The sequence below is a fragment of the Aureobasidium namibiae genome (genome assembly GCF_000721765.1).
Source record: "Aureobasidium namibiae CBS 147.97 unplaced genomic scaffold scaffold_10, whole genome shotgun sequence".
In the NCBI taxonomy this organism is placed as follows: domain Eukaryota; kingdom Fungi; phylum Ascomycota; class Dothideomycetes; order Dothideales; family Saccotheciaceae; genus Aureobasidium; species Aureobasidium namibiae.
Window position 1 is genome coordinate 764,540 of NW_013581199.1, and position 23,636 is coordinate 788,175.

At 51.2% G+C, this 23,636-nt stretch overlaps 11 protein-coding genes across 11 annotated transcripts; 6 read left to right on the forward strand and 5 right to left on the reverse strand.

The window, feature by feature from the left end:
* Window positions 1-1,179: 1,179 nt before the first annotated feature.
* Window positions 1,180-3,711, reverse strand: M436DRAFT_82704 (SIN1-domain-containing protein; the record flags this gene model as incomplete). The annotated part of the gene is made up of 1 exon (XM_013571412.1): window positions 1,180-3,711. One exon carries the CDS (start codon window positions 3,709-3,711, stop codon window positions 1,180-1,182), a length of 2,532 nt encoding a protein of 843 aa, XP_013426866.1.
* A 460-nt stretch (window positions 3,712-4,171) lies between these two features.
* Window positions 4,172-5,242, forward strand: M436DRAFT_64598 (uncharacterized protein; the record flags this gene model as incomplete). Its single annotated transcript, XM_013571282.1, has 1 exon — window positions 4,172-5,242. One exon carries the CDS (start codon window positions 4,172-4,174, stop codon window positions 5,240-5,242), a length of 1,071 nt encoding a protein of 356 aa, XP_013426736.1.
* Window positions 5,243-5,892: 650 nt separating this feature from the next.
* On the forward strand, window positions 5,893-6,138 carry M436DRAFT_82706 (uncharacterized protein; the record flags this gene model as incomplete). Its single annotated transcript, XM_013571413.1, has 2 exons — window positions 5,893-5,933; window positions 5,985-6,138. 2 exons carry the CDS (start codon window positions 5,893-5,895, stop codon window positions 6,136-6,138), a joined length of 195 nt encoding a protein of 64 aa, XP_013426867.1.
* A 192-nt stretch (window positions 6,139-6,330) lies between these two features.
* On the forward strand, window positions 6,331-7,275 carry M436DRAFT_48839 (pyrroline-5-carboxylate reductase; the record flags this gene model as incomplete). The annotated part of the gene is made up of 2 exons (XM_013571197.1): window positions 6,331-6,376; window positions 6,434-7,275. The coding sequence occupies 2 exons, from the start codon at window positions 6,331-6,333 to the stop codon at window positions 7,273-7,275; spliced, it is 888 nt and encodes a 295-aa protein (XP_013426651.1).
* Window positions 7,276-7,349: 74 nt separating this feature from the next.
* Window positions 7,350-9,053, reverse strand: M436DRAFT_73547 (FAD/NAD(P)-binding domain-containing protein; the record flags this gene model as incomplete). The annotated part of the gene is made up of 3 exons (XM_013571414.1): window positions 7,350-8,287; window positions 8,344-8,651; window positions 8,887-9,053. The coding sequence occupies 3 exons, from the start codon at window positions 9,051-9,053 to the stop codon at window positions 7,350-7,352; spliced, it is 1,413 nt and encodes a 470-aa protein (XP_013426868.1).
* Window positions 9,054-9,628: 575 nt separating this feature from the next.
* M436DRAFT_48848 (uncharacterized protein) lies at window positions 9,629-10,654 on the forward strand (the record flags this gene model as incomplete). The annotated part of the gene is made up of 2 exons (XM_013571198.1): window positions 9,629-9,739; window positions 9,809-10,654. The coding sequence occupies 2 exons, from the start codon at window positions 9,629-9,631 to the stop codon at window positions 10,652-10,654; spliced, it is 957 nt and encodes a 318-aa protein (XP_013426652.1).
* An 852-nt stretch (window positions 10,655-11,506) lies between these two features.
* On the reverse strand, window positions 11,507-13,158 carry M436DRAFT_82708 (aldehyde dehydrogenase, allergen Cla h 10; the record flags this gene model as incomplete). Its single annotated transcript, XM_013571415.1, has 4 exons — window positions 11,507-11,599; window positions 11,653-12,001; window positions 12,058-12,647; window positions 12,700-13,158. The coding sequence occupies 4 exons, from the start codon at window positions 13,156-13,158 to the stop codon at window positions 11,507-11,509; spliced, it is 1,491 nt and encodes a 496-aa protein (XP_013426869.1).
* Window positions 13,159-14,621: 1,463 nt separating this feature from the next.
* On the reverse strand, window positions 14,622-15,821 carry M436DRAFT_20651 (uncharacterized protein; the record flags this gene model as incomplete). Its single annotated transcript, XM_013571037.1, has 2 exons — window positions 14,622-15,483; window positions 15,571-15,821. Coding segments are annotated over 2 exons (1,113 nt in total), but the record flags the coding sequence as incomplete, so codon positions are not given.
* M436DRAFT_82710 (chaperonin Cpn10) lies at window positions 15,820-16,515 on the forward strand (the record flags this gene model as incomplete). Its single annotated transcript, XM_013571416.1, has 3 exons — window positions 15,820-15,825; window positions 16,118-16,407; window positions 16,491-16,515. 3 exons carry the CDS (start codon window positions 15,820-15,822, stop codon window positions 16,513-16,515), a joined length of 321 nt encoding a protein of 106 aa, XP_013426870.1.
* Window positions 16,516-16,806: 291 nt separating this feature from the next.
* Window positions 16,807-19,362, reverse strand: M436DRAFT_48349 (protein arginine N-methyltransferase HSL7; the record flags this gene model as incomplete). Its single annotated transcript, XM_013571115.1, has 3 exons — window positions 16,807-16,983; window positions 17,043-19,040; window positions 19,237-19,362. The coding sequence occupies 3 exons, from the start codon at window positions 19,360-19,362 to the stop codon at window positions 16,807-16,809; spliced, it is 2,301 nt and encodes a 766-aa protein (XP_013426569.1).
* A 1,244-nt stretch (window positions 19,363-20,606) lies between these two features.
* Window positions 20,607-23,476, forward strand: M436DRAFT_73552 (uncharacterized protein; the record flags this gene model as incomplete). The annotated part of the gene is made up of 9 exons (XM_013571417.1): window positions 20,607-20,724; window positions 20,824-20,919; window positions 20,973-21,029; window positions 21,087-21,272; window positions 21,328-21,360; window positions 21,411-21,500; window positions 21,553-21,821; window positions 21,870-22,359; window positions 22,410-23,476. The coding sequence occupies 9 exons, from the start codon at window positions 20,607-20,609 to the stop codon at window positions 23,474-23,476; spliced, it is 2,406 nt and encodes an 801-aa protein (XP_013426871.1).
* Window positions 23,477-23,636: the final 160 nt, after the last annotated feature.

Below are 23,636 nucleotides of genomic sequence, written 5' to 3' on the forward strand. Positions count from 1 at the left end.
CAGGGATTTAGACCTTGACCTTCAAAGAGGTTTCGTTGTCATACTGACAGAAGAAGTAGGCAAGCTTCTCAGTATCTTGGCTGTATTTTGCAGACAGCAATCCCACAACGTACCCGGTCATGACCGTCTTACCAGAGCCCAGTGTAAAAGTACACCAGAACACATTTGGTCTACTTCCAGTAACCCGTTGCGCGAAGTGATCCGTTTGGGTGAGCCACTGACTTGTAAAGCCGTGTCGTTACGTTCGAATCTCCCAGGAGGCGATTCCGTTGTGGAAGTTGGAAAGTTGCACGAAACGCATTGAGTGCTTGTTCACAGCAACGTACAACCATTGAATAGGAGTCGCAAGGCGCCTTTTGTAGATCTGTCGAATTCCCATAGAGCTTTGGGTATTCTTGGAATCTCGGGCAGCACTTGCCGATAGTCGTGAGCATAGCCGAGAGCTTGTCATAATAAGTTGTGAAGTTGGATGCAATCTGATCAGAGGTAGTAAGTCATGCGGATCATACTTCCCAGAGGACTCTATGATCGACTGACCTGCAAAACAAGCTTGATGCTGCCCCAGATGAGTGCAGCGATCTGAGGGTGCGAGGAAACAAAGGTCTCGATGATACCAGAGAACTGCCGAATTGGATCTAACAACGGGTGAGGTGCGAGCAGCGACACAACGACTTTTCCTTTTGGCATTGTCTTGGTCAAGCTGATGAGTAAATTCGGCGACTGCATGAGCATCAGGTACTGCCTTGGTAGCCCCCGGCTTGCGCTTCTGGTCTGGATTCAGGCAATTCTGGAAAGCCTTGAGAGCATCATCCGAGGTATCGGTTGGCGAACTTGCGGCAGCAGGCAAAAGGGGTATCGGAGATCGAGGTCTGAACAAGGACAACATTCAGGTGGGGTGACCTCGAATTATGTGAAGAAGAATGGAAGGTCTTTCCCAGAGTCGACACGAAAACAGCGTGGTCAAAGCTCCTTCGAGCTTCAAGAAAATAGCGAGTCAACCTCGACATGTCCTAAGCTCCGACACAAGCATGGATCGAAACGACAAGGCGCGCGAATCAATGGGAAGATCGAAGCTGGGTATCATACTCGTCGGAATAACTAATTCTCAATACACCCCAACACAGACGCCTGCCTTTCATCAATGCGATCTCTAGATGCCTATACCAACTGCAGAGAAAATCACTCTTCCTCGTCTCGGAATCTCAACATCCCTTTATTGATCTCCGTAGCAATCTCCTGCGCTTCTTCCCTCGTCGAAGCCTCAAAATCATACCGCTTGGTTTCCTTCTCGCGGTAGACAAGCACGCGCACAACCTTGGGATGCTTCCTGCTGACTTTGCAGCCAACCACACTGCTGAGATGGACGCTTGTTGTTTTGCCGCCTGGAGGTGCCATCGCTGGGTCAGCATTGGCGTTGAGTGGATCTGTAGATGAAGCAGGCATGACGTGCATGAACTCTGCATCGAGTGCGAGGATCCTTGGGTGCGAGGGAGCAAAAGATAGAGGCTGGCGGCGGATGACGAGATAGCGTTTCCCTGCTCCACCAGCAAGACCCCAGAGTGCGGTCGCATTGATGTCGTTGGTAGATTTTGCACTTTGCAAGCCCATGAAAGGCTTCCGCGTTTTGGCTTTTGTGTTTGTGGCGGTCTCGAGAAGCAGTGGTGCGTTGGGACTCTCACTGCCTGGGCTGCCTACTGCGCTCACCATACCACGGCCATCGCCTACACCGACGAAGCGACGCCGGACAAGGTCGAGTGCCAATCTTTGGCCAAGCGCTTCTACTGTTCGATCCTCTGGTGCAACAGTCTGCGTACCGCGCACCTTGAGGACATAGAGAGCTTTGTCAATGTTCAGCCTTTGGCATGCCGTGGTGAATAGCTCAGCCAGATAGGTGTCAGAGGTGGTTGGGATAGGTAAAAGAGTCGTCTGGAACGAGTGCGGATCTGTGTAGTGTATGGTGACTGTCTTTGATGAGCCCGTCCTGGGGGTGGACCGAGGAGCAGGAGCAGCTGGTGCATCCATCAGAGGTATACTCGAGTTCTTCCTGGCCATCGGGGCAAAGGATGGCGTGATAGGGTTGACGTTGGGGATATACGTAGGTGCTGCGGGTGGTGCCAGAGTTGGAACATCGGACAAGGTCCTCTGCATGTTGGGAGGCTGCGGTGTTGCTGTGCGTGAAGTATCTGGGATGGGTGTACTCGAAGGAGCCAGACCACTAGGCTCGCTGAACTGTGGCGTGGATTCCTCGTTCTCTTTATATTGCTCTTCAGTCGCTCTCACGAGACCAAACTCATCCCAAGGCTTATCTCTTGCTCTCGCTCGAGGTGGCCGATTATTGTTCGAGGTAAAGTCTCCAAGAGGTTTCGTCCGAGTCAGGGCTGGGAAGTCGTAGTCGACCTCTTCGTCTTCAACCATGCGCAAAGTCCAACGGTTCACGTCCAGATCGTTGCCTTCTAATGGCGGCTCAATTTTCTCCTCAGCATATCGCCACAGACTGAGCCCGATGAGCTCAGCAACAATGGTTGGTACACCTTCCTTTGCATTCTTTCGTATAGGAACCTGTATGGGAGATGAAGCTTTCTTTGAGAAAGGAGCATAAATTTTGATCCAGAGAGGAGTCGATTCACCTTTGCCGGAGAGCTGGGCAAATTGTTGTAGAGGGTTACCAGCCTTTTGTGATGTATGCTTCAAGGCCTTGGACAACAGACTGACAGGCTGAACATAACTGATTGGACGACCTGCAGGAAGCCTCGGTAATTCCGGAGGAGGAGCCATTTGCTTCATGCGTTTGGGCGATGCTGAAGTATGAGGGGTGATAGCAGGCGGCATGCTAGGAACGTCTCCAGGGGTCGACTCCAGTGTGTCGACAGTAATCAAGGGAGCGCCCATGCCCAGCAAAGACTCTGAACCGGCAGTTCCAGCAAAGTCATCGGATATGTCAGAGGCCTCGCCGAGATCAATGTCAGACTCGAGGTCTTCTCCTTCTTCCTGGATTCGGTCCTGAATCATCTGGCCATGCTTGGCAGCGCGATGCTGAACCCTCTGTTTACGGAAAGTGACGGGATCCGTCTCGTTCTCGGACGAGAACTCGCTGCTTGTAGCGGTATCTCTCCTTGGACGTTGTTTGAAGAAGGAAACAGAGGGTAGTGAGCCGCGTCTTGCCGTCTCCTGGGCAGCGAGTTTCGAAGGCGAGGCGTTATGTGGAGGGACATCTTCTCCTTCTCTTGTAGTGTGTGTAGGAGAAGAACCAGCTCTCTGACGGACAGGCATCTTGCTGAACTTGATCTGAGAGATGGCACTCTTGTCGTCTTCATCGTCGCTGTCGTCGCTCAAATCACTGCTGTCTTCCTCTTCCAGCTGCTCTTTCCGTCGCCGCCTCTTGTTGTGTGTGTTTACAGCGATAGTATCTTGACTGCCTTGGCCAGTGACCATTCCTCCTTCTTCGTCATCATCTTGCAAAGCGTAGGCGGGCGCGAGGGAGCGTTGTGGAGCTTGAAAGTATTCGGAAGCGACGGCGGTGGGGATGGGAGGAGAGTATGTGCGATTGATGTCCTGGGGATTGGGTTGCCAGCCAGCAGCACGAAAGGCAGGGTTGTTCAGGACATTGGTATTGAGGGTGATGAGACGCTCGCCAACGCCGTCCTTGACGTGGTGCAGGTAGCCGGCGCGTAGCTGGTAGATGGTAAAGTCTTGGTTGTTAAGGAGCGACATGACGAAGGAGAGAGGGCCAGTCCTGCTGGCTCCTAGTGCATTGTGTCGGTCCTGGTGACTGAACGTGTCCGGCCGACAGTTGGAAAGGCGTCTGCTGCCCTTCTGGACTGCTGCTTGTTGCTGTCACTCTGAACTTACCCCAGCCTCGGCCCGCCAAAGAACCCAGATCTTGGCATTGTGATCGATTGCTATTTTGGAATCTGTCCAAGCCAACAGCAGCAGAATTCGACAACACATAACGGACTCAAAGACATATTCATGTGAGATTAACATTCGATATGATCTCAGCTCGCATAGCCGTGACAGAGCAGATCGATATTGTTCCAGCAGAGTAGCCGGAGTTTACAGATCGAGGCTCCGGCTTGGCAACAGCTTGGACCCCCCACTTCCATCATCTTTGACGATTCGCGCCTTCCATTCATGATCATATTGATTTACACATTCCCGTCGCATACTCAGCATGGCTCTTGTCGGTTACTCAGATAGCGAGGGTTCTGACTCGGAATCCCCGAACGTTGGCCCCATCCCCGCCACCACGAAACCCTCAGTCAAACAAGGAACTTTCCAAAAACTAGTCACCCCTTCTGCGCCACGGAAAATCAAAGTCGATCTACCTGCCGTGCAGCCAGAGGCCGAAGCAGATGCCCCTCCAGCGAAGAAGTCTCGTACTGCTGGAAAGTTTGGCGGCTTCAACTCCTTCTTGCCTGCTCCGAAACGCACAGCCGACGCCAAAAAGGGCCTTGGGTCTGGTGTGAACCTCAAGACTGGCGCTGAGCCTGCCTTCAGCAGAGAAAGAGTAGAGCCAGACCCTTCCGCGTTAGCTCCAGCCGCGACGAGCGAAGAGATCAAGGACAATCCAGAAACGTCAATACCAGCACCGTTCCAGGACGAACCGCCGCAAGAGGTCAAACCAATGGGCAACGCCATGAAGTTCAAGCCTCTGTCTGTCAGTCGGAAAAAGGCTCCCAAGAAGAAAATCATGCCCAGCGCTGCTCCTGCTGCTCCGTCACCTGTCGCGCAACCGCTCACAGAGACGCCAAAGCCTCCTGCACCCAAGCCAAAGATCTCCTTGTTTTCGGTCACTCAGCACGACAATTCAGCACCAGCATCATCCTCCGTATCAGAATATCAGCCTCTTTTCGCCGAGCCAGAAGTAGCGCCCGCCGAAGCTCTTGACTCGACTGTGGCCGCCCCAGCTTCCATACCCTCAGATCCCAACTCTCTCACTGCCATTGCCGACGACCTAGGTCTATCAGCAGCAGAGCGAAGAAGATTGTTCGGTCGTAACAAAGATGCTGCTGCACTCGCCAATGTCACGTATCTCAACATGGAAGAAGAATACAACAACAATGAGCAGCTTCGTATCCAAGGCCAGGCTGTCGAGCACAGGGCTGTCAAGGCTGTTGCTCCCGGAAAGCACAGCTTGCAGCAGCTTGTCAACTCTGCTTCCACGCAGAAGGAGGCTTTGGAAGATGCCTGGGCTCAAGGCCGTAGGAATAAGGCTGAGGCTGGTAGCCATTATGGTTTCTAATCACATCATGACTTTACGATCATTAATGAACATTCTCTTCACGAGCATTTAGATCTTCCAGTCATTCGCGTATATCATGCCAGCCTTCCAAGATGCGCTTGCCGAGGCTGCTGAGGGGTACTCGCTCCTGCTTCTTACCAGAGCTTTGCACTTGCCAAACACTCATACGTGGGTGACTCCCCATAACAAAGGTAGATACGCTGTTCATCAACAAAAGCGGCGGTGGTCTAGTGGTCAAGACACTGCATCAATGGGTCTTGCAAACACAAGCTCGTTACCAAAATTGTCGTGGTTTGCGTACCGCAATCACACAGTGGTGATGGTTCAGAGATCGTGAGTTCGAATCTCACTCGCTGCAATATCTTTTTGCTGTTGTTTCGTTATATCCTTATCTTGAAAGCAGTATCTGTTATCACAGATACTTCATGGTAATGCAGTCAAGTTTTGTAGCTGTTCAATAGGTTGAGGGCAGAAATAGGCTTGAGGAGTGTTGAAGTCGTGACGTCTGTACGTGATCATGTGCGATCATACATCACACTCTTGATGCTCGAACCATATATGTAGTCTAACGACTTCTCAGAAGCCCCTCTTCTGCTACATCTATCATCGCTACGCTCCTGAGACCATCTCCCATTCTCGTTTCATCCACTATGCCAAACCCATTCTCACCACACGGCTCCAACGGTCCATTGTACGTCCGCATCTGTATTTTCGTAGCACATATCACTTACGGGAATCACAGGCGCCAGAACGCAGTCCTGCTCTCGGTCCTCGCGGCCAGTGGTGCGGGGTACTGGCTCATCAAGTCGAGCTCCCTAAAACGTGACAAGAAGAGGCAGGAACAAATCTACACCGAGAAGAGGAAACATATTGACACGACGAAGAGTGATCACTGAGCCGGAAAGGTCGATGGGTCCGTCTGTAGGATTATGATGCTATGAGCTTTAAGCTGGTGTTAAGCATGACGAAACAGGAACTCACTCCGAACGTGGGGCAATTTGTTCTTTCACCTTGAACCTCGTCCTGTGACTTTGACTCTTCCATCAATTCTTGTATACAAAACTGTCACAATGGATCTGGATCACAAGATGGAGTATCCTCAGAAGAGGCTCAGCATTGCCGTGCTCGGTTGCGGTCGGTCATGCAACAATGTTTGATACTCTGAACCATCAAGGCTGATGCTCGAACTAGGCTTCATGGGAACCGCCATCATCAAAGGCCTACTCACCAGCATCCGCTCTGGGCAATCAGATCCTGATGACTTCAAAATGGAGATATACGCCTGTGTCCGGTTCCAGGAATCCTTCGAGCGCGTGCAAAAGGCTCTCGGTGATGAGGCTCATCGCGTCCAAAGCGCTACACATCTTCATGCATGGGCTCAGGCTGTCGACAAGGCAGATGTGATCATGTTAGGTATTCCACCTGCTGAGCTCAAGTCTATTTCGGAAAATGTACCCCTGTGCAGGTCTCTGAGAGGGAAACTTGTTATCAGTTTATTGGCAGGCGCTTCTTGTGAGCAGATCACAGATGCATTTGTTCACAACGACAAGGCGAACCGAGCAACACAATTCAACGTCATACGCGTTATACCGAGTATTGGAGCGCAGAATCTGGACTCAGTCACTATGATTGCGGACACACCACATGCTGGGGATGACCAGAAGGCCTTGTGTGACTGGATCTTCAAGCAGATTGGAAGTGTGCACTATCTGCCTGAGAACCTTATGGACGAAGCCACTGCTACGCATGCGACTTGTAATGCTCTCACTATGATTGCTGTTGATGCCGTCACGGATGCTGCGGTGGCCGAGGGTATACCTCGTGCACAGGCATTGGCGCTGGCGGCACAGAGTCTGAAGAGTGCAGCTGGTCTGCTGGATAGCGGTATGACTCCCGAATCACTCAAGGAGTCGATGTCTGTTCCAAAGGGTATCACGATCAATGCTCTACTTGATCTCGAAAAAAGTCAAGTCAGATCAGGAGTTTCCGATGCAACCAGGAATGCCATCAAATATACGAGGAACATGAGTTAAACAAACCGACCTCTGTCCAACGCATGCAACATTCTGAAATTTAAAGGCTGGTCTACAACAAATACTGAGCACTTCTATTCGGTCTTACGATCAAAATCATAGTCCGGCAAGTCAAACTTGGGCATCTTGTACCCGCCAATCCACCGCGTGATACCACTCCAGTAAACAAGCCAAATCACCGTCCGAATTGACCAAACACCTAGCTTTGTCTGTGGAACAAATACCTGCGGACCTCCCTTAGGTGCACTCTGCGCCTTTTTGACATACCCCGCCAGCTTATCCTCATAAGCCTTGAACGCAGTCTCTGGCTGATTTGGAGAACTTAGAATCTCTCCCGCGAGCATATATCCGCCCAAAATCGCAAGTGTGGTTCCAGTCCCTGTGAAAGAACAATACGCAGCATCACCAACCATCGCACACCTTCCCTTGGACCATCCTCTCCCCCCAAGTTCAATCTTTGCAACATCCTGAAGGTAGAAATCCTCGGTGTCTCGCATACCTTCAATCACTCTTGTAGCCTCCCACCCAGCATCCGCAAAGATCTCCGCCAAAGCCGCTTTTTGCGCATCCATACCTTCTCGTTGGACTTTTCGGAGTACAGGGCTATCCTTACTCAAGACCAAGTATCCAGAACTGACTTTGTCGTCTTTGGGTCGTATCATGATAAATCTACCTCCTACTGCATTATACCCTCTCGACCTTGGATGATCTTGATCCTGCCTTGGGATGGAAAAGTACGCAACCCAGCAATTCTGGCTTTGGATAAAGGCTTCAGTGTTTGTGTTTTCGAGTATCAAGGATCGGGTTTTTGAGCGGAAGCCGTCGGCTGCAATGAGCATGTCGTAGGATTCTTGTGTGCCGGAGGATGTGGTGATGGAAACTGAGTCAGAGGTTTGAAGCAGAGAGGTTATACTGGTATTGAAGAGGAAGTTTACGTTAGGATATGCCGAGGCGGCGGTGTATAGGATATCGCAGAGATCCCCTCTCATGATTTCGATTTCAGATGTGAAGCCTATCACTTTATCAGCCTGTTTCCTCACACTCCAATCACGTATCGAACAACAGTACCTATATCATTCTGCTTGTCGCCTACATCAAAGGTCGCAAATGTTGAATTTTTCTCATCCACAAACGCAACACCCTTTTCTCCTGTAGTTTTTCCTCGGATCAGTGCTTCCACGCCCATCTTTCGCACTATCTCGACAGCAGGTCCTTCCATGTCTATGCCTTGACCCAATGTTCGTAAAGAGGGACTGCGTTCGAGGACTGTGACGTCGAAGCCCGCACGACCGAGAAAGTAGGCTGTGACGCTACCTGCGATGCCAGCTCCTGAGATGTGTAGAGATAAGGACGAGATTTTGATGTCTCTCAATTTTCTTGGATGTTTTGAACGTCAGGTTGCTCAAGAAGAGAGCGAACGTGGAATATGAGAGTTCTGATCGAGCAGAGAGCGATGGTTATAGATGTTGTGAGTTGTTGTGATCCTACTGCCTGGCTGCATCCTTCTCGGGGGGGCTTCCCCGATATATGCTATCTCGGTCGAATGGCCGAGATGCACAATAATGAGATCAATCAGCCTTCAAGTCATATCGCTATACTTACAAGGACTACAGCGGCGACTCGTATCTCCTGTGGCCGTGTTTCGTATATAATCGCGACTTGGAAAAGACACTCGATGTCTGCCTCATCGGAGTTGCTTCCATTGAGTTACAGTAGCGAGCCGCAAGCAAAAACTCTCGTTTTCTGGTGCGGCTGAAACTCTGTCTACTCAACGTCATTTCCCCTTGCAGACGACAAGGATGTTTTGTTCGTCTTCCATGATACCCGGTCAGAATCACATCATGAAAGAAGACCCCTCTCTATATAAGTCAGAGGTTGCAGTATCCTCGATGCTCTGTGCAAGCGCGAATCTTTTTGCATTGGCCTCCACGGAGGGATGCAAACTAACACCCGGCTCTGTCGGCCCTAATCACAAAATCAATAAGAGGCGTCTTATTTCCGCGTCCGCATGCCAATTCCTTCAGCAATCCTTTTTCGCTTGGGAAGCAAAGCGTTCTGGTTGGGATGTGGATCCGCCTCCCAAGGAATAGGAGAGCACAGGCTAAGGCACGGTCGATGAGCGCATAGTCAAGATGTAGGTCTGCCTTGTTATTTGTTCCACGCGCGCATTCTCCGTTCTTCTTGCAACGATCGCATTTCTTGATACGCAGGGCTTGTGTGCCTGGTCCGCCGGATAACGATGTTACGAATTAATGCGCGCGGTGTAGTGCTCACATCTGTCATCGCACTAGTACTGGTCTTGCTGTTTGTCGCGCAATGGAAGCGCGATGAGATCGATGCCTGGCGTGGTTCCATGTCGACACCAGATATCGCCAACCAGGACAACAAACTGGAAGAATTCAAGGATGATACCACCACTGTACCCTCGCCTCCAGACTTTACAGCCGCAAACTCGACATTAGGCGTAAGTCACCTCTGCCCTCCCTCTCCGCTACACACCAAGCACATCTCGCTGACTTGAAACACCACACAGTTCCAAGCCATCCTCGCCCTCTCTCAAGGAACACCCTGGCGCGTCAACGGCCTCCACGCCGCAGCAAAAGTCTCGGGCATCACCGTCACCGTACCCCAACAACCAAAGTGGAGCGATCCCTTCATCAAAGCCTTTCAAGAATTCGGTCCCATCGAAGCCCACGGCGCAGCAATGGCATGGCTAGGCCACCTGGACCTCTTGAAATTCGTGATTCAACACAACTGGGGCTCTGCTCTCATCTTGGAGGATGACATGGATTGGGATGTTGAGATTCGCAAACAAATGCCACCGATTGCAAAGGCGGTCAAAGAGTTGACAAAGGCGAAAAAGGGGGATCAAGGGCCGTATGGAAGTAATTGGGATGTGCTGTGGTTGGGCCACTGTAGTGATCCTCCCCCCTTCCCGAAAGAAGGCAAGATCATTACATTCGCAGACAACACCACAGCGCCAGTGGACAAATACCGCGGTCTCAATCCCCGGCTCAAGGATGTGGTCAAGGATAACCAACGCATCGTCCACTACTCCATCAACCCCGTCTGCACCTTCGCCTACGCCGTCTCTCATGCCGGCGCGCGCAACTTGCTCGCCCACGCTTCCCTAGGCAAAGGCGGTGCTTTTGACTTGATGCTCATGCATGCTTGTCAGGACAAAGTGCTCAAGTGCGTTTCCGTCAACCCAGAGGTCTTTGATCCGTATTTCCCGGCTGAGGGTGGTGCGAGTGAAGTCAGAGCTGGAGATGCAGGAGTGGACTTTGATCATGAGGTGGGAAAGGCAATGGGACATACGGATAATACGGCGAGGAGCGCGAGGTGTTTTGCGCAGTTTGGTACGACGTGCTTGGAGTAGGCAAGGACGGCATGTCTTTTTTGCATCGTTTTGGCATTGTTTTTGGGAGCGTTTCTAGCGAGTTTTTGTTGTCTGCTTTTGGTTAATCAGGATATCAGATTTTGGGTTTCTGTCAATCGCCCTCGTGGGGTTCTGCTCACTGTGCAAGTCTTCTGATCCACAGCGTCAACGTGCTCACGACCACTTCAACTCGAAAAGACTAGCAGATGTATGATCACCAAGACACGACGATCCACAGAGAAACCTACCCAAACCCCCTGACTCATCAGACTCTCTCCGCACAAACACTTTTCCAACTGAACTCCTTCACTGCATATCGACAATGTTCAGAAAAGTCCACCTGAGCCTCGAGATCACGCATGTGTACAAGCAAGGTATGGTGACCTTGTGCGTTAGCCGGGGTGCTTTTGTCTTGGGTAATCATGCAGTGTATTGGGGCTACCTGAATTCTCTCTGGTGCTCTGGCGTGGGATTGAGCCAGTCACTGGTGTCTTTGGAGATGGTGTGGTCTGAGATGTCTAGATATAGCGGCAATGTGGAAACCTGGTTGGTTGATTCACAGGCACTCACACTGAGTTACGAACTCGACATGTACCAACTGTGTTCCCAACGGTGCGATCATAGGACAAAGAGACTGTAACAGCGGTGTATAGCACATAACGTCTAGACAACGACTAATCATCTCAGCTTACACAACAAGACCGGCAGCATCATGACACCCAGAGGCACAGTCATGACAAGCATGGAAGAAAGATTTTCAGAAATAGATAGATACAGTTTGAATCGTAATATAAGCCACTAAAAGCTAAAAAGGTCATTATAAGAATTCATATCACCAACACGGCAGTCCGTTTAACCGAACATGGCATCACCGAGTCTGATGCTGACGGTCTTGGTCTGGAGGTAGTTGTCCAGAGCAGCCTCACCAAGCTCACGACCGATACCCTGAGAGAAACAGTTAGCAAATGTTTATACATCAACAGAACAGATACACATACCGAAGCCTTGAAGCCACCGAAGGGAAGCTGCCAGTGAAGAGTGTTGTATGTGTTGACCCAAACGGTACCAGCCTTGAGGGCGTTGGAGACCTCAATGGCGGTGTTGAGGTTGGATGTGTGGACGGCGGCGGCAAGACCGTATGTGGTGTTGTTGCCAACGCGGATGGCCTCCTCCTTGGTCTTGAACTTGGCGATCGAGCAGACAGGTCCGAAGATCTCTTCTTGCATGATGGACATGTCGTCCTTGACGTCGGCGAAGATGGTGGGCTCGATGAAGTATCCCTCGTTGCCCTTGCGCTTACCGCCGGTGACGACGGTGGCACCTTCTTTTTGGCCGGCCTCGATGTAACTGTTGGATGTTAGTGTCTTGTCCTGAGAAATATGAGTAGAGATTGAGAAACATACCCCATGATTCTGTCGAACTGGAGCTGCGAAACCTGAGGACCCTGGAAGGTGTCGGCAGCGAAGGGGTCACCGACAACGTTCTTCTGAGCACGCTCCTTGAAGCGTTGGACGAACTTGTCGTAGATGCCCTCTTGCACGTAGACTCTTGAACCGGCACAGCAGCACTGGCCGTGGTTGAAGAAGATACCAAAGTTGACCCATGAGATGGCGTTGTCAATGTCGGCATCGTCGAAGACAATGTTGGGAGACTTGCCACCGAGCTCGAGGGTGACCTTCTTCAGGTTGCTGCCAGCAGCGGCCTTCATGATTTGTCTTCCGACGAGAGTCGAGCCGGTGAAGGCGACCTTGTCAACATCCATGTGTGCGGAAAGGGCGGCACCAGCAATCTTTCCGAAACCAGAAATGACGTTGACGATACCGGGAGGGAAGCCAGCTTCCTTGCAGAGAGTGGCAGCGAAAAGAGCAGACAGAGGAGTCTGCTCGGCGGTCTTGATGACGACGGTGTTACCACAGGCAATAGCGGGACCAATCTTCCATGCCCACATGAGGAGAGGGAAGTTCCAGGGGATAATCTGACCACAAACACCGATCTGGAAAGATTGTCAGTGTCTGATTATTAAACATATTCACAGTTAAACTTACGGGCTCCTTTCTGATGTAGTTGAAGGTGTCGGGGCTGGTGTCGACAACCTTACCCTCGATCTTGTCTGCCCATCCACCGTAGTATCTCAAGCAGCCGGAAGCAGCAGCGACATCACCCTTTGCCATTGTGAAGGCCTTGCCGTTGTCGAGAGACTCAATGGCGGCGAGTGTGTCTGATTCTCTGTCGAAAAGGTCGGCGAGCTTGACAAGAAGCTTGCCACGATCACAAGGGGTGACCTTGCGCCAGTCACCCTCAAAGGCCTTACGGGCAGCTGCAACGGCAATGTCGACATCCTTCTCGCTGGCCTCGTGGACCGAGCAGATAACCTTCTCGTTGGAGGGGTTGATGACCTCGAAAGTCTTGCCGTCAACACCCTTGACGAATTCGTTGTTGATGAACAGACCAGTGGGCTGCTCGTACTTGCCCGTAGTCGGGGTCTCGAGTTGGATTGAAGTCATTGTGAATATATATTTGTGGGTATCTCAAAACACAGAAAAACAAGAGAAGAGAGGAACAGGTGGACAGAAAAGAGGCGGGCTCGATCAAGGTATTTGTACTCGACGTGCTCATCTCTGTAAGCTTCACACATTCTGGGTCCACCGAACCCAGTCTCCACTCGTCCTCGAGCGGACCATGCCAGATTGGGTCAAAAATGGGAGATGATAGGCGACCGCAAGACCTCGGACTCGCGGAGTGTGTTTGGTTAGGCGGGGCAACAGCGACACTACCCCGCGCGCTGTCCTCTTCTTGGAGTTACCGGGGAAGGAACGATGAACCATGCCTGAGTAAGAACCAAAGACGCTTGAGTCAGCCACCACATGTTTGCATCCTCTGCAGTCATCAGACGACATCCGTTGCTCCTTGAGCCCTTGTTGAATCTCGCTGAGCACACAGCAACGAGATGGTCACTACTCGAAAGCTTTGCCTCTTCATCATAGCGGATCGTGTCAGTGCGTCAAAACCGCTCGGGTGAGCTGCCTCCGAGGTAAGAGCTGCCACATATCATTACCAAAGCTCGTTAAATGGCAGCCTCGGGATACCTCCTTGATTCGACCTTCTATAAGCCACCTTGCCGCACCCCTCCCGATCCTTAGAACTCTTCCTCCTCTCCGCATTCAACAGGACCCTTATTATGACATTCCGCAGGACCGGCTGTGTACACATCCTTGGCACGATAATTGCCAAAGCTATGCATATATCCCAATCACTGGGAATCCGTGTGTCCGTATCTGTGTCATGATATCGTGTGTTATCTTGCAGACATCTTGTAGTGTTATTTCCTGTGGGGCGATTGTCCGCATGGACTTGCCCAAAAGATGAGAAGTTGGCCGCTGGCGTGTCAAAAGTGGCTCGTGGGTCTAGACGCCGTTCCGAAATGCGGAGGAGCTCCCATTTGTAAGCCAGAAACTCTCTCCTCACTTGGCTGTCAACATCAAGGTGTCGAAAATCAGTGTGCCGCTCCCTGGCCGCCCGTTTCTCAGCCTTCTTGAGTGGATAGATTCTTGATGAATCTCTTCCATCAAGACATGCAAGTTCCGACATCGCTTGTCTCTTACAGAATACGCCAAAAAGAGAGGACATTATCGAAAGCGGGTTCTCGCGAAGAACGATCTACAGCCTCACAAGAAGGCATGGCCAGGACTACTGCCTCACCTTGAGCTTCGGCTTGTTCAGGTTCCTCGCTGTTTGACTCGGAATGTTCACTGTCTAAATCATCTTCTGAAGCGCTCGAGTTTGTATCGTCTTCCGAAGAGCTCGAGTCGGAATCTGAGCTTGAATCGTCCAAGCCTACGAGATGGCTGGGACTGCGACGTTGACCAGACGTGGTTATGAGCATTGGCTCGCGACGACTGAGAATTGTATTGCTCACCGCAGCTGGGTCGGTCGTCAGTATAGGTAAGCCGAGATCGAGTCTGCATTTATGCTTACCAGTACTTGCTTGCAGTGCGAGGTCTGACTCTATGCAACCCTCTCTGCTTGTGACGTCTCGCCAGACTCTGACCTTGCCATCCGTGCCGCCGGCCCAGATATCAATCTTCCCGTATGCATCGCTCACCAGATCGAACGAGAGCTTGAGCGTAGTGAGTCCTTGTCGGCCAGAGAGATAACTCAGGCGCTGTCCGGTGTGTCTTATATCGTAGACAAGCAAAGCATCACTCTGGCGCTCAGCGACAAAGAGGTAGTTCCCACAAGGGCTCCAAGCAAGTTGGCTGACACCGTTCCCTTTGAGCAGACGATCATCGGCATCGTTGTAGCTCAGATCGAAAGCGGTCATAGACTCTCCTTGTCCAGCATGTTCGAACAAGCCTACCTGACGGTTGTACGTGCCTGCAGCCAGAATATTATCATTGGACAGAGCCAAAGACGACACGATACCGCCAATGCCAGAGGTGTCGGCTCCGTAAAGTTTCCTTGCCTTGCGGCCTTTTCTCGTCGCAGACTCGTATGTGGGACCGTCTCGGGTGTATATGTTGAAAACAGCGAGGGTGTCTTTTGAGCCAGCGACGAAGTGGTCGTTGTCGACAAAGAGGAGGGACGAGGGTGATATGTAGGCTTCGGTAAGGTGATTCTGCCACGTGTAGGATGCGTGGGTATATGACAGATCGAGGGCGTTGGTCAGACGGATAGGTAAGTGTGGTTGCGACGTCAAGAGTAGGGTGGTTGCAGGCTTAGAGACTTCGAAGGCAGGATGTAGGGTGATTGAGGTGAGTTTTGCCGGTGATGGCGCGGAGCAGTATGGCGAGAGTTCAGAAGGCTTCTCGCTCGAGTCGACGACGGATGGACTTGAAAGGGTTAGCTAGACAGAGCCATGAACAGTCGAAGCAAAGAAAAACGAATTGGACGAGAAACAGAGATCCCCAAGTCCTTACACTGCAAAAGTTCTCAAGATGAGATCCTCGTTATATGTGACTACAGCGGTGCCATCTGCCGACAGAAGAGCATGGCGAAAGCAATTGCTCTCATCCTTGTCGGCGCGAGTCGCATGGCCGTGGACAAGATCAGCCCAGCCGGGATGTGCTTCGTCGACGGTGCAGCGATATTTGTCGCCTGTTGAAGCGACGCATCGAAGAGTCGACTGCTCTGCTACAGCGGTTTCGACTGCGACAGCAGCTTCGGCCATGACTGTAGCGATTGGAGGGTTCTGAGGAAAGTGCGATGGCGGAAGAGAGATGCGGAAGGCAGGAGCTTTGACCGCCTGACCCCCGGCCGAGGTGAATCGTCGAGCGACAGCGCGGTTTGCCCTTCTGGAATTTTCCACCGACAGCGATACATCAACTCCTACCTCTACAACATCTGACACGCTCATCTCCTTCCTCGCCCAAGCCACTCTCCACCACATCTACCACCGTCACAATGGTACAACCTCCACTCTACGCCCACACACCGCGCAACCACCCAGACTAACACCCACCACAGTCCACCATCGCCGCCAAGTCCATCAAGGCCCTCGCACCCCTGCTCGACCGCGTCCTCGTCCAGCGCATCAAGGCCGAGACCAAGACCGCCGGCGGTATCTTCCTCCCCGAGTCTGCCGTCAAGGAACTCAACGAGGCCAAGGTTCTTGCTGTTGGCCCCGGCGCCTTTGACCGCGATGGAAAGCGCATTGCTCCTTCGGTCCAGCCCGGCGACAAGGTTTTGATTCCTCAGTTTGGTGGTTCGCCCATCAAGGTTGGTGAGGATGAGTATTCGCTTTTCCGCGATCACGAGTAAGTTTACATCACTGCGAAGACATGTGTCTCAATCGAGATGCGTGCATACAGAGATGCACATGGCTGACTGAGTGTAACAGGCTTTTGGCCAAGATCAACGAGTAAACCACACGATACCCCCTGAACGAACACTCTCAAAAATTACATACCGCGCATATACCTGTATCAACAATTTCACCATCTTGACGAACCACCATCACCACACTCTGCAGGAGAAAAGAGAAAGTTCCGTCTTTGTAGTCATATCAAACAACCTTCTTTCCTGTTGTATTTCACCGCTCAATGCGATCTATGCCGATGCAATGCTTCTTTCATGCCGTTTCCTCCTGTCTATCCAACATGACACTCCAACACCCTCCCATGCCACCTCATCAACAACATCTCTGGTCTTCTACTCTACATCAAACATCCATTCTTGATAGACGAATGCAACTCGCTAGTAGCAACGCGTTGACGCACTCCATTGACCGAAACAAACACTTCGACCTGCCATTCGTACCATACTTTTCTGTCGTCGGTTTGGCGCCACATGGACACTTCGATCTCAGAGGCGGTGGGGATGGTAAGAGGTGTCTATATCCACAAGATCAGCAACAGGTCTCAACGAAGGAGGTTAGGAGATATCAACATACCTTCAGCGGGAAGAAAATCGGGAACCAAGAAATCATATCCTTGCTCTTTTCCTCCATGGTGTTAGGGTTAATACTCAATTCAATAGCTTTCTTGCTCTTGTCCTCAGGCGTATAAAGAACAGTCTCAAAGTATCCTCCCAAACCGTGACAAACGCCTCTCGACGAAGCAGTGAAACGCAAATGGCAGAAACGAGCATTATGTTCGTTCCAACCGTCTCCGCCCACCATTCCACTGCCACCAGCTTGTACACTGCCACCTCTGCGCAAAGCAGATTGCTGGAGAATGGCCGAGGGCAAAGGATGAGTGAACTCCCACGCTGTTTGTATATCAGGGGTTCCCGTAGCGGCAGAGATACAAAGGTCATCGTATTGATGCAACATAGTCACATACGGCAACTCCCACTTATCCTTATCCGCATCACCTCTTCCCAGCAACTCTGCATAAATCTTGGGATGCGCAATGGGGGTAAAGTGCGCAGTGTAGGAAGTAGGTACACTGATACCATGCTCGGGGTGCAAAACATGTTGCACGCCATCCAAGCACTCGGGACTGAGTTCGTTGTCTGCGAAACTACCGAGAAGCTCCGAGACCAGGATGTCTACTTTTGCGGGTGTGGCGGGGTCAGCGGACAGGAGAGGGCCTTTCCAGGCGCGCATGTCGGTTTTTACGACCGTGACGCGCTTGTTCCAGAGGGGGTCGGTGGCGTTGCGGCGTTGGAGCAGGACGTAGGCGTTGGGGTTCTTCTCTACTGCCCATTGCTGCACGGGGATGCCTGTGCTGGCTGAAGCTTTTAGGCAGCGGGTTACCAAAGGTCCTCTGCCTGCGCCGACTACAGCGACGACGATAGGTCTTTGCAGTTTCTGGTGCAAGTCCTTGAGGGCAGCGGCAACAGCACGTTCGTACCACTCGTACTTAATAGGGTCCTTCTCAAAGACCTCATATGTGATGGATTCGAGGTTATCAGTCAAGGGCTGCAGAGGCGATTGCAAGAAATCCTGGTATCCGGCTGCAAAGCGGTCGATAATGGGGCGAGGGGGCTGTGTGCGTTGTAGATGGCGCATATAACTCAAGTAGGGTGTCAAATCCTTAGGCTTTTGTTGTTGCTGTTGCTTGCGTTTGGATTGAGATTGAGCTGGGGTGGGGAGCTCGGGAGAAATGGATCTGGAGGGCAGGTTGACGGGCATGCCTGGGTGGTCTTGGCCGGGAATGGGACCGACGTTGGAGAGAATGATCCAGGGGACGGTCTTGAGGCGCATGTAGCGGGTGAGTAGAGCTTGGATGGGCTTGTTGAGCACTGGGAAGCCCTTTGCGTTGTGCACGAAGGTCGACTCGGGGATCATCAAGGTACGCAGAGGCTCGGAGAACCAGCGCGATTGAATTGCCGAAGAAGGCAACTTTTGAGGAATTTCGAGAGCGACAGTGAGGCGAGGATGGTACTTGCAAGTCGATCTGATCAGATCCCAAGTATCCCAAGACCAGAGAGCGTCGGTTGCGACGGACTGAAGAGTCTTGAATGAGTCTCTTGCGCGGCCAGCAAGACTCAATCCATCCTGAGCGGCCTTGCGCTCGGTCGGCTGCATAGGAAGCAGAATCTGCAAGTTGATATACGGACCAACCTCCAGCGAATGCCCAATAGCTCTAGCATACTGGCTAACCACAGAAGAAGCCTCAAGGTTAGGTCCCTGGATCATGATATTGTTGACACCGCAGAAAGCAGCATAGGCAACTTCATGGTTGAATACCTGGCGAGAGACATGAGCGATCACTGGGTCTGGAGAGGCAAGATCAATCCAGGGGCTCGTGCAGCAAATCATGGTGGACAGCATGGTATCGTCAGGTACCAAGTTGGTGTCTTCAGGTGTAAGAGGTGCAATGAGAGGGTAAGGAACAGCATTTGCGTCGGAGGATGCTGACACGGACTCGTAGTATGCATCTACCGATGACAGAACGCGTGCTTGGAATCCCGGAGATGTAATGGGTCTAGTCATCATATCGTACTATTATGCTGATTAGCCATATTCTTTCTTGTCCGCTCCTGAGACAATAAATCATGTTGAAGAAATTCTAGCAAAGAGTTCGCCGCAGTATCATACTAGTAGCAAAAAAAGTCAGGAGCATCTGGCAACCTCTTGTACCGTGAACACAACTCGATGATGCTCTGAATCTGGAAGAATTGCAGAAAAGTAAACTTACACCAGCATCCTGGGCCTGTTCCGCCAGCTCAGTCGTCACAGGAACAGTCCTCTTCGTCTCATGTTGTCCAATGTAGAAATAAGTATTCTGCTGCTCCGGAGGAGCAACTCCAGGTAGAGTCTCCATTTTTAGGTTGTCAAGGGGTGATGAGAATATGTTCTAATGTGTCTTTTACCGTCAGCGTTCATCAAGGTCGCAGGAAATTTCGGGCGTGCCAAGAAATGTATGTTTGGCGCTTGGAGGGTGACCTTGTCTTTGAACAAGGGACATGAAATCATCGACAACCAGAGACCATCTTCTGCAGAACAAATATCGTGTGTTATTTGTCTTTTGTAGCCATTGGTGAGAAGAATCTTGATCTTAGGAGGCTCGGTCGATTGTGTTTGTAATAGCATACTGTGCGACCAGTTTGGCCAGACGAACGTATCAATAACAATCGTCTCCGGGAGGCCAATGTCTGTGCCGATATCAGTCCTGCACGCTGAATATATCATTGACAACCATACTCTGTGCAGCAGAGTGGAATAAAGTATGTTCTGTATGAAATACTGTACAGGTCAAGCGTGGGCCATCGGATCTTTGATATCTCGACTCCAAGGTGATGATGTTGATCATGATCGCCCGTTTCGGGAATAGATATGCAATGATCAGCATGACCTTACATGTGATAGCAACAGCGATGCCATCGAAGACTGCATGTCATCGTACTCACCGTATCGCGACACAGCATATAAATGAAGCCTTCCGCAGCTGAACTCCATTCTTCCATTTGAACGACCGTTTTTCAAAATGTCATCGCGTTTCACATGTCTTGTTCCACGTTTTATTGACACTTCCAGGGCCGTTTGAGCAATGCTTGAGATGAGCTAAGCTTCCTGCTCTCGGCTTCCTCGGCTCAAAGTCATTTGACATCAACCCCTCCATCATAGCAGCCGCTCCGCTTCCTGCAGCACACAACCACCAACTGCCGTCCTCCATGATCACCACTGAATCAGGTTTCTCGAGTCGTAAAACAATACACAGGCTAAGTACAGGCCGAAAAGATCTCCAGCCGACCTTGTCATGATCTTCCCCGGACCTTCCCCTCAATGAGCTACAGCCAAGAAGAGGAGAATGATCTCGATATAGCACGAGTCAATAGACTTTTCTTTTGCGACCTCCACCCAGCCACATGAAATTGCATCATGGGGCGTTCTTGCAATGGTATGGAGATTCCTTCGAACTGTAGCCTCTAGTCGTGCATTACCGTACCCCTCTTCTGACGGGATCGTGGAGAGAGATGCCCCGAGTTCGTGAAGCTATAAAGTTAGGTCGCAAGGTACCTTGATGAGAAGAAAGTCAGTGATAGTTTCGAGCTCTTTCACAAGAATATGCATCCTCCATTGAACTCAATTGCCGTGGCTCTGGCTGCCATCGGTCTTGCTGGTGCTCAGAACAGCAGCTGGGACCACAATTTATTCACCTCAAGTCCGCCGGTATATCCAAGCCGTACGTCTTCATCCCATGAGGCCTTGAGCCATCTGACTTCGGTCCGATCCAGAGCTATCAGCCTCACCCGATTGGACAACACGTTCTGACTGATCACAGCGGAGACTGCTGGCATTGGCTGGGAGACCGCTTTGGCTCAAGCAGAGGCCTTCCTAGCCAACCTCACCCTAGAAGAGAAGGCTGGAATAGTCACAGGTGAGATAAACCAACTTGATCAACATGACTCCGGCTTACAAACCCTTGTCCAGGCTCTGCCGGACCTTGTGTAGGCAACATTGCCCCTATTGAGCGCCTGGGCTTCGACGGTAAGCTCTTTCGTCTAATGTCTCTTTCCAGACAACGTTTGTTGATCAATTACACAGGACTCTGCTTGCAAGATGGTCCACTGGCGATCAGACAGGCGACTTATGCTTCAGTGTTTCCTGCCGGACTGACAGCTGCTGCCTCGTGGGACAAAGGACTCATCTACACCAGGGGATTATACATGGCTCAAGAATTCAGAGGCAAGGGAGCCAACATTGCGCTTGGGCCAGTTGTCGGACCTCTGGGTAAGGCCAGCATGTTTCCACGTGTGATTGTATAGTATACTTACACCGGAACCAGGTCGCAACGGTCGCGGTGGACGCAATTGGGAGGGTGAGGGATAACTAAGTCTGGTTTGTAATCCAATACTAATCACTGTGTAGGTTTCTCACCCGACCCGTACCTCAGCGGTGTTGCTGTTGAACAGACTATCTGGGGCATGCAATCTACAGGAGTACAAGCTTGTGTCAAGCGTGAGTCTCGACCATCTCCACTGTCGAAGGCCCAGTCACTAAGGTCTCGCAGATTATATCGGAAATGAACAGGAGACTCAACGCAACCCAAGCACTCGCAACGGAACGACTATCCAAGCAGTCTCATCGAACATCGATGACCGAACTATGCATGAGCTATACTCCTGGCCGTTCGCTAACGCTGTCCGAAGCGGTGTCTCTTCCGTAATGTGTTCGTACAACAGACTCAATGGTTCCTATGGCTGTGCGAACTCCAAGACGTTGAATGGCATTCTCAAAGAGGAGTTTGGCTTCCAGGGATACGTAATGAGTGATTGGGGTGTATGTGTATCATTACTGCGTGTAAAAAGGCTGTACTGACTTTCGTAGGCTACCCACAGCGGAGTGGCATCGATCAATGCGGGTCTCGACATGGACATGCCCGGTACGATTGGGTTCGTCGCAGGAGGTAACAGCTTCTTCGGCGGCAACATTACCACCGCTGTCAACAATGGTTCACTCTACGAGGCTCGTCTCGATGACATGATCAAACGTATCATGATACCGTACTTCCATTTCAAGCAAGATACCGATTACCCTCCCATCGATCCGAGTGGAGCTACCAATGGCTTTTTCGGTGCTGCCGCTTTGACCGTCGACTTCCCTCTTGGCTCTGTTGCGAATGTTGATGTTCGCGCAAACCACGCTACATTGATTAGAGAACTCGGTTCCGCCGGAACAGTCCTCTTGAAGAACGTCAACGGTGCTTTACCATTGAAGGCACCGAAGAATATTGCAGTCCTGGGTAATGATGCTGGGGATGTCATCAATGGCGAATACTTCGCTACCGCACCTTATTCGCAGAACCCATTTGGATATGGTAAGCTTCATTGTTCGGACCGCTCAGACTATTGCTGACCGTCAACATAGAGTATGGCACACTTCCTGTTGGTGGTGGTTCGGGCACCGGGCGCATGTCCTACCTTGTCGACCCACTCACTGCAATCAAAGCTCGTGCTGCACAGGATGGTACTCTTGTGCAATATATTCTGAACAACACATTGTTGTCGACACCACGTGGTCTTGCAGGCCTCCAGCCATCACCACCTGATGTCTGCCTTGTTTTCCTCAAGACCTGGGCAACAGAAGGCCTCGATCGAAGCTCACTGCTGGCAGACTGGAATTCGACCGCTGTTGTCGAATCGGTGACTAGTGTGTGCAACAACACTGTCGTTATAACCCATTCGGGCGGATTGAACATTCTGCCCTGGGCTAACAACCCCAATGTTACTGCGATTCTTGCAGCCCATCTCCCAGGTACCGAGACAGGCAACGCCATCGTGGACATTCTCTTCGGTGATGTCAACCCTAGCGGTAAACTACCTTACACCATTGCCAAAACACAAGAGGACTACGCCTTTGCCGACATCACCAACGGCACTACTTTAGCTACCACTAGAGACCCTAACGCTTGGCAATCGGACTTCAAAGAAGGTCTTCTGATCGACTATCGCCATTTCGACTACTACAACCAAAGTGTCCAATACGAGTTTGGATTTGGTCTTTCGTACTCGACCTTCGACATCTCGTCTTTGAGTGTCACTAAAGTTTATGGTGGTTACAACATCACCAGCACTCCTCCCCCTGCCAAGATCATCCCTGGTGGCAACCCTACTCTCTGGGATGTCCTTTACCGAGCTACCGTGACTGTGTCAAATACAGGTGATGTTGGTGGTGCCACCGTCCCACAGCTGTATTTGTCACTTCCTCAGGTCCCTGGTGAGGATCCCACTCCACTCTATGTTCTCCGTGGATTCGAGAAGGTTAGCTTGCAACCAGGGCAGAGCACGGTGGTCAACTTTGACCTCACCAGACGTGATCTCAGTTATTGGAGCGTGTTCCAGCAGGAGTGGGTCATCGCTGGAGGAGACATCCGAGTCTCGATTGGTTTGAGCAGCAGGGATTTCAAGGCGACCTCTTCGATCAGGGTTCTCTGAGGACGCTTTTCTCGCTTAATGCTTGATATGGTTGATAGTTGTTCATTCGTTGCTTCGGCAGATATTGTAGTAGGGCATGTAGTCCTTGCCCTCCGCCGCCAAGAGACAATTACCGTCCTCCCAAGACTTTTATACGGGGTTGTTCCGTCCTGTTGATCAT